Consider the following 8,322-nt stretch of genomic DNA (forward strand, 5'->3'; position numbering starts at 1 on the left):
CACCGGCGTCTCTTCACACCGGCGTCTCTTCACACCGGCGTCTCTTCACACCGGCGTCTCTTCACACCGGCGTCTCTTCACACCGGCGTCTCTTCACACCGGCGTCTCTTCACACCGGCGTCTCTTCACACCGGCGTCTCTTCACACCGGCGTCTCTTCACACCGGCGTCTCTTCACACCGGCGTCTCTTCACACCGCAGGAGCCGAGCCGACCCTCCCAGCGCTCCCTCACCGCCGGTGCCGCCTCCGCCTCCTCCTCCAAAGCGGCCTCCGCCACCGCCGCCGGCGGCGGCGGTGGAAGGGGCGAAGGGCCCACGGAAAAGAAAACGACGGCGGGCGGCTGCGGCGGCGCGTGCGGGTCTCACAGCGGCGTTGTGACGACAAAGACGTGCGCTCCGCTACCCCCCCCCCCCCCCCGGCGAGTAGAGACCACGCCTGCTATTGACAGCTGCTATTCACAGCACAATCTGGCGAGTAGAGACCACGCCTGCTATTCACAGCTGCTATTCACAGCACCCTGGCGAGTAGAGACCACGCCTGCTATTCACAGCACAAGCCCTCTCGCCGGGGGCTAGAGCATGCGCAGCGAAAAGCACTGTGAAAAGGTGAGGCGTGGTCTCTATTCGCCAACTTTCCCCCCCCCACTATCAAACTATAAGCCTAATAATGGCCATCAACACGTGTGCCTAATACCCTAACACCTCACACCTAACTATGGGGAGATATAGGGGAGATATAGGTACCTCACACCTAACTAGCTTGTTGTGGGCTGACTCGTGGTCTTAGCTCGCTGGCGGGGCTAAGCAGCGGCGAATGAGCGGCGTTTCATACCTTAGTGCACTTTGAATGCCGTGGGGCTCCTGTCGTTAGACGTGGAGACGCGAGGGTTGCCCCCCTTGCCCCACCACCTCGCGTGTGTGTGGAGAGGTACCTTGCCTCACCTTACATAGGCGCGCTCGCCCTCCCGAAATGGACCGCAGCCCGCGAGGCGCCGCGCAGCTGGCGTTCTCGTCCGAGAAGGCGTGTCGAGATGCGGTCGAGATGCGGTCGAGATGCGGTCGAGATGCGGTCGAGATGTGGTCGAGATGTGGTCGAGATGTGAGGTCGAGATGCGGTCGAGATGTGGTCGAGATGCGGTCGAGATGTGGTCGAGATGTGGTCGAGATGTGGGAGGCGACCCGGCACCCCTACCGCCCCTTAACACTCGCCACAGCGCACTGGCCCTGTTGCAATCTGAAGGCCCGTACTTTGTGCCAGAGCAACACCTCTCTCTCTCTCTCTCTCTCTCTCTCTCTCTCTCTCTCTCTCTCCCTCCCTCCCTCCCTCCCTCCCTCCCTCCCTCCCTCCCTCCCTCCCTCCCCCCCCCTCTCCCTCTCTCTCCCACACACCGCTCACCCACGCGCACTGGGCCTTGCACTTGGAATGCCGCGGGGCTCCTGTCGTCCAGACGTGGAGTCGCGAGGGGCTAGCCTGGCCCTCGCCCCACCACCTCGTGTGTGGGTGTGGGGGGGAGAGCACCTAGATGAACACCTTGCCACGTGCCGCAGGTGTCAAGCCCTGTGGGCGCGACGACGTCATGGACGCTCAACAACCTGTTTGCGCGCGCGAACAACGCCCCGAAGCCGCAGCGAGCAGAGCCGCGAAGGAAGGAGCACCAGAAGGACTGAGGTGGTGCTCTGTTCTCGGTCGGAGGCATATCCCATTCAATGCGGTTGCGCTGGGAATCTCAGCGCGAGGCTGTGACTCGCCTAGCTCTTACATTTTGTTGTGGTCCAACCGTGTTGCCGTGTTCTGCTGCTCGCAACGCAACCGGGGCACAAGGGTGGGTGAGTAGGCGGGGGAGACCTCGCATGAATCTGGAACTTCTCCTCCTCCCAGTCCCCTCGTGGGACGTCCCACACGCACACCCTCGGCACAAACGACAAAGACCTAAGCAGCGCAAGCCTGCAGCTCCAAGCTCAAGGTCAAGGCTCAAGCTGTAGACAGGCCTAGCGCCAAGTGCTCCTCCGCTCGGCTCCTCGCCGCCTCGCACCCCACGCGCCACGCCCACGCGCCACGGCATTCAAGTCAAAAAGCGTGTCGCGAGTTTGTTGCACAGCTTCGCAGCCAGCGCGGGCTGCTGGGACGCACCGCTCGCGCGTTCGGCGCACTCCCTGGCACCCAGGGAGTGCGCCGAACCAATGAGTGAGTAGGCTCGACGCCGCGCTCGCTGTGGAGCTGCGAACAAACTCGCCGCCGAGCGTGCCACCGAAGGCGTCCCGTCGGAGGTGATGGAGTGTGAGGCCTGAGGCTGCGTGCTGCTCCGGATCGGAGAGGGCTAGTTGCTGCTCCGGCGACCGCACAGCGCGGGTGCGCGGCGCAGGCGCGCGGAAGGAGGCCCGTGCGCGCCTGCGGCCACACTACCAAAGCCGTGATCGGCGAAACTAGCACAAGGCTCACCACCAGGCTCAGCAGCGGGGCTCGCGCAAGCTCGGGCTGTGACGGCAACAGCTTGACCCCGCTGCGGCATCGCCCTTTCGTCCCGCCTTCCCCCGGGCTATCGTGGGTTCGGGCTCCAGGTCGGCTAGGGGATCGATCAGAAAAGTTCTACCAAGAACCTAAACAGAGAAGAATCCGTTCGCACGCCTGCTGAGTGTGAGACATAAAGGCGAGAACATCCAGGTATCGGTGGGCGACGGCTAGCACCACTCCACCACACTCCTCTCCTTAAAATCCCTGTGTGGTGGCGGCGTGCCGTCCTCCCATCCCTCCCTTGGGTTGTCTGTTCTTGATAAACAAACTTCAGTTTGTGCTAGTGAACTGAGGAGAAGCGGGTCGAGCCTCGGCGCAGAGGGCAGCGCCTAGCGGGCGGGAACCCTTACGCCCCCGCGGCGCCGCGCCCGCCGCTGCCCGCCGCTTTGTGCGCGGGACCTCCGAGCGCCACGAGGCTCCTGACACAGCTCCCGACTAGCGTCGGCTCCTGCTCAGACAGGCGCCAATCGACCAGTTCTCAAGCGAGCGGAGGCGGCGCTACCCGCCGGCCCGCCAGCGACGCACGCTGCAGGCGCCCCGGCGCGCAGGGCAGCCAGGCCGAACCGAACGACTACCGATGCCGGCAACGTCAATGCTCTCCCTCGTGCAGAAGGCGCTGCGCGGCCTCCTCGTCGGCGACGACGAGGTCATCCCCGCGCGCGGCTGCTCCCGGGCCGACGGCGTCGCGGAGCCGACGTCGCCCCCCGCGCCGCTCGTCGGCGGCCCCAGCCAACGTTCCGAGTTCAACGATCCAGGTGACCGTCCACCCCCCTCGCCCCCCCCCCCCTTTTCCCCTCGGCCGGTGGGCACAGCGGCTCCACCCGTCGAGCGGCGAACGTGGCCCTCGAGGGCGGTCCCTCCGAGGGCCGAGGGCGAATCCCTCCGTCACACGGCTGACATACGGTACAATGACCCGGCGACCGGTGAGTACAAGGACACGGCGATCCCGTGTGAGGGCGGATCCCTCGCCGAGGGCGATCCCTCGCCCCCCCCCCCCCCCCCCCTCGGCCGGTGGACGCAGCGGCGCCACCAATCGAGCGGCGCACGCGGCCCTCGAGGGCGGCCCCTCCGAGGGGGGCCGAGGGCGAATCCCTCTGTCACACGGCTGACATACGCACGACTGTCACACGGCTGACACGATCCGAGGTTGGGGAGCGGCCCATCGACACGGGACCCACTCCTCCCTTCCCCCTGCCCGGCAGGCGGCGAACCGCTGACGAGCCCGGAGCACCAGCCTCCCTCGCCGCCGCCGAGCGCGCCACGAGTGCGAGCCGCTCGCGGTTCGTACACCCGCTTGCGGGTTCGAGTGGCGGGCCATCCCGCTTGCGGGATGGCTTAGCGGGTTCGAGCCGTCACACATTGGCTGCCGGGGTGTGCCGAGGGGGGGCTGGGTGGGCGGTAAGCCGTCATTGCCCGGCGCTGCTTGCAGCGCTCTGGGTGGTAGTGGCGGCGCTCCAAGAGTGGTGCTCTTGGGAAGAGGTTCCTCCTTTCCGCTCCCCCCCCGCAAGGCGCGAGACACACACATTGAGGAGTACTTGCATGTAGTGAGTGAGTGAGTATTCTTGATACGAAACCACGACGACACACACCAGTCGACTCGCATCGGTTGCCTCCATGAACGGCGGAGCTATTCTCGCGCCCACACCACACCTGGCTCCAACGTGGACACGCCCATAGCTGGGGACACTACTAGGTCACGCATGGCATCAGAAGTTTTATCTCTGGGCCCCGAAAGGCATCTCTAGCAGCGTCGTTACACATGCCCCCTCCCCTCCTGGGCGCATGCGCCTCACGTCTCGCCAGAGCATAAGCCCTTGGCGTGTGGCGAGACGAGTTTTTCGCCATGCAGCGAGCAGCAAGCCGCCCGCCGCAAACAGCCGGAGGCCTCGCCGCGGCACTGGCTGCGCCGCGGTCCCGCACCCGTCGACGCAGCTCCCCCCGCGGAAGACCGCGCGTAGCGACGTCTTGACGATCGAGATGAGCGTGCCTGAAGCTCGCCCACCTACTGCCCCTGAGAGTTGGTTACGAGTGGGATCAGCTCCCCCCCTTGCGATCACAGCTTCCACGACCTCACACCCAACATCGCAGGCGGGATCAGAAGGGGACTCCACACCGGACACCGCCCGGGCACAGACCCCCTACCCGTCGGATTGCACAGGGCCCCCTCGGAGCAGCCCACACACAATCACGCATCGGCAGAATTAGTGCCTGAGTCAGGCAGACAGCAGACAAGGAGGACACACACACACACACACACGTACTTGCATGTAGAGCTCTACGTCCCTGTCTTGACTCTTGAGCTTTTGACAGCAGGACACGAGTGTTATACACAGTCGGCACGTATTCCGTTCCGCGCGTGCCCCGCTGAATACAAATACCGTTCGGCTGATTTATAAGATCCGCGAGACCTCGCCGAGACCCCTCCCCACCACCCCAATCCCCCCACCCCCTTGCTCCCCTCCCCCCCTCGGGAGGGCCGAACTGAGGCGCCCGAGGGGACCCCGCAATTCCCTTCCCCCCTCGGAGGGCCGGACTGAGGCGTCGAGGGCCCCACTCTTTCCTTCACATAGCGGCCACTCTTCGGATCGCTGGTCGAGCGACCCGGGGGATGCCCCGCGCGCCTGACCCAGGCGCGGAAACGAATCTGCGAGGCGTGGCCGCTCATGCGGCCCGATGGGGAGGAGGGGAAGACGTAGGGCGTGCTTGCGCGCCTTTCCGAGGCCCCTCCAACCCACCCGCGCTAGGTCTCGGGGGACGAAGGGGTCACACCCGACGACCTCGGGAACTAGCCGGGGCAGTCGGAGAAGGGGCAACTCCGTGCACTGACGGTCGGCCGTCAGAAAACACGCCTCCGTGGCTCGGGTTACACCAATCCTCGCTACCCAACGCGGCCAAAGGATATCCACCTCGAGAACCTCGAGAGAGAGTAGTGCCGAAGACGCTCTTTTTGATCGAGGCGGGGCGTTCGGCTGGCTTGGCTGTGTACTTCGCCACAGGTCCAACCCTCGCCTTTCCCGTTCCGCTCGCGCTGGCCCCGCCGTATCGACGCACATATGGCCGCGGCGAGCTGCACGCCCGAGCGGCGCGACGCCTCCTGCTCACGCAACCCGCCGCTCCCTCTCCGCTCCCACCATGCGATGCGCTCTTTGGCGCACGAGCGTACTCTGCTACGCCCCTCTCGGCCTCACAATGCCTGCCACCTCGCGTTCGCAGGTGAGGCTGCTGCCATCGAGGAGCCGCGAGACGCGGCCGCTGCAGCTCGTTCCCCACCCTTATACCGAGCGAACCCGCCCGATGGCCCCCACTCTTTTCCGGCGAGAGAGCGACGCAGCCCGCTCGCTTGCCAATCGCTGCCCGGCTCCAGTCCGAGCGCCGAGGACACGAGAGAGTGTGCCGGTCGTCGCGACGCTAACGCCGCGGCGTGTTGCCCGTAGGTGCGGCTCTACTCTCTCAGGCTCGAACCTTCCCGGTCAAGTCAAGAAGCCCAGTCTCCTCTCCTGCTGCGGCACGCGGGCGCGTTGATTTCTTTCTGTCTTTTTAGGCGAGGTTGCCCGAGATTGCCCGAGATTTTCTCATATGCCTTCATAGCCCGCATGATCCCTCATAAACAAAGGACATCTTCTTTGACTCTCTTTCACACGGTTGTGATTGCGTAGGCGTGTTCCTTCCGCTGCGCTGCCGCTGCGCGCGCAGAGGTTCCGAGATCTACCCGAGATCCAGCCGAGACCGACACAGGATTGCGTAAATACGCCCTCACTCATTAACGCGGAACGCTCTCCCGTCTATTAGGGACTAATCACAATTTACTATTAGGGACTAATCACAATTTAGTCACACGTGTCAAGTCTGTGGCAGTTAGCCATTCTCAGTAACAGGGCGCCTATGACTAATTACTACTTAATCATTCATTCTCACTCATTCAAAAGCCGCGGCTGTGGTAGATGTCATTCAATTTCACTCGTCATTGACAGGTTGCGCCCTCCACGCTCGTGCGCCTATGACTACTTCCTACTTAATCATTCGTTCTCACCCATTCCACGCACATTCTCATGCGCCGATGCCGAGTTACTTAGTCATTCATTCTCACTCGTTCACAAACTTCGGCTGTGGTAGTTACTCATTCATGCAATCCACGCTCGTGCCGATGGCTAATTTCTACAGGCACTCATTCTCAGCCGATCACACATGGTACGCCCTCCACGTCTCGTGCGCCTGTGACTTCTAAGTACCAAGATGGCGCTGGCTGGCCTCTTCAACCTGATCATTGCCTGAGAGCTTCCCCGAGATCATCATAGTACTCAGTCCGCAGTCGTTTATCTGCAGTAATCGACCGTACTAGCGTGAAATCCGCAGTAGTCGACAGTAACAATGCGCAGTCTGCAGCAGTAGTCGCACAAGTTGGTGCAACAGCTGCAGCGCTGTACTGGGCGACTCATAATAATCAATGGTCATTAATATGTAATTGATAGCATGCAATAGTCCACAGTAACAGCGTATAATCAGCAGCCGACAGTAATAATGCGCAGTAGTCCGCTGCAGTATATCGCAGCAGTAGTCGCAGTAGTTGGTGCAGCAGCTGCGCTGTACTGGGCGCCTCATAATAATCAACGGTCATTAATGTGTAATTGATGCAGTAGTCCACAGTAACAGCCTTTAATCAGCAGCCGACAGTAATAATAATGCGCAGTGGTAGTCGCACAAATTGGTGCAGCAGCTGTAGCGCTGTACTGGGCGCCTCTTAATAATCAATAGTCATTAGTTTTAATTGATAGCGTGTAATCAGCTTCAGTCGACAGTAACAATGCGCAGTAGTCCGCAGCAGTAGTCTGCAGTAATCGACCGTACTAGCGTGATATGCAGTAGTCGATAGTAAGAATGCGCAATCTGCAGAAGTTGGTGCAGCAGCTGCAGCGCTGTACTGGGCGCCTCAATCTTATTAATTCATATTTGATGGTTGCTTTTATGGTTGCTTTTATGTGCTCTGCAGGACGCGCGCCGAGAGAGGCGCTACATGGTCGACTTCAATGAGAGCGAGGGCGAGTCGGCTTTCTTGGTTGTGAGATCAACAAAGGGGGTCTGGTTCGACAACCCCCACGTGTTCCATCGGAGCCTCGCAAAGGTGCCAATCAGCTTTTGTTTCGCGGAGCGGGCCCAGGTTCAGACCGAGCTCGGGCCAAAGGCTTCCGTCAAGGTCGGTGGCTACTTCGCTTCCAGTGCGGAGTATGAGGAGTGGTATCAGCGCCGCCGCGCGAGCCTGACGCTGCCGCCTTCGCTCGGAGCTGAGGTGCGCACGCGCACGCCAGGATCGGCATTGTCTCCAAACATTTACATTTACGTTTCTCCCTCACGCAGGCGTGCGGCGTCAACGACGACGTCGTCGTGAAGGAGGAGGCCGTCGCCGGGGAAGCCGCCTCCGACGAGGCCGTCGTCGCCGAGGAGTCCGCCATCGAGGAGGCGACCATCAAGTCCACCGCCGCCGAGGTGTCCGCCTCCCAGGAGGCGCCCGTCGCCGTGGCGCCCGTCGCCGAGGAGGCCGTCGCCGAGGAGGCTGCCAAGGAGGTCGAGAAGCCGGCCAAGACCGTTTCCAACACGCCCGACCCAGCGGTGAGCGCGCCGCAGCATTCTCTCCTGGCACTCCTCGCTCTCCCACCGGTAATACACCGGTAATAATCTCCCTTCCCGTGTGCCCCTATCGCGCTTGCAGGACACCACCTACTACCCGGGCCTGCCCACGCCGATGGCGGCGGGGAAGAGCGGGCCCGCGTCGCCCCGCAGCGGCTCCGGACCGGGCTACGTGGACGGCGTCGAGGC

General features: G+C 62.6%; 1 protein-coding gene across 1 annotated transcript in view; it reads left to right on the forward strand.

Moving 5' to 3' along the window:
* The window catches only part of EMIHUDRAFT_442017 (hypothetical protein), a 6,892-nt gene extending 5,018 nt beyond the window's left edge, over positions 1 to 1,874 (forward strand). The window contains exons 2-4 of the mRNA XM_005784696.1: positions 250 to 388; positions 951 to 1,020; positions 1,548 to 1,874. Coding sequence (XP_005784753.1) covers positions 250 to 388; positions 951 to 1,020; positions 1,548 to 1,834 — 496 coding nt within the window. The 3' untranslated portion in view covers positions 1,835 to 1,874. The remainder of the gene's footprint in view (positions 1 to 249; positions 389 to 950; positions 1,021 to 1,547) is intronic.
* The last annotated feature ends 6,448 nt before the right edge of the window (positions 1,875 to 8,322 follow it).

Source organism: Emiliania huxleyi, assembly GCF_000372725.1.
Source record: "Emiliania huxleyi CCMP1516 chromosome Unknown EMIHUscaffold_169, whole genome shotgun sequence".
Lineage (NCBI taxonomy): Eukaryota > Haptophyta > Isochrysidales > Noelaerhabdaceae > Emiliania > Emiliania huxleyi.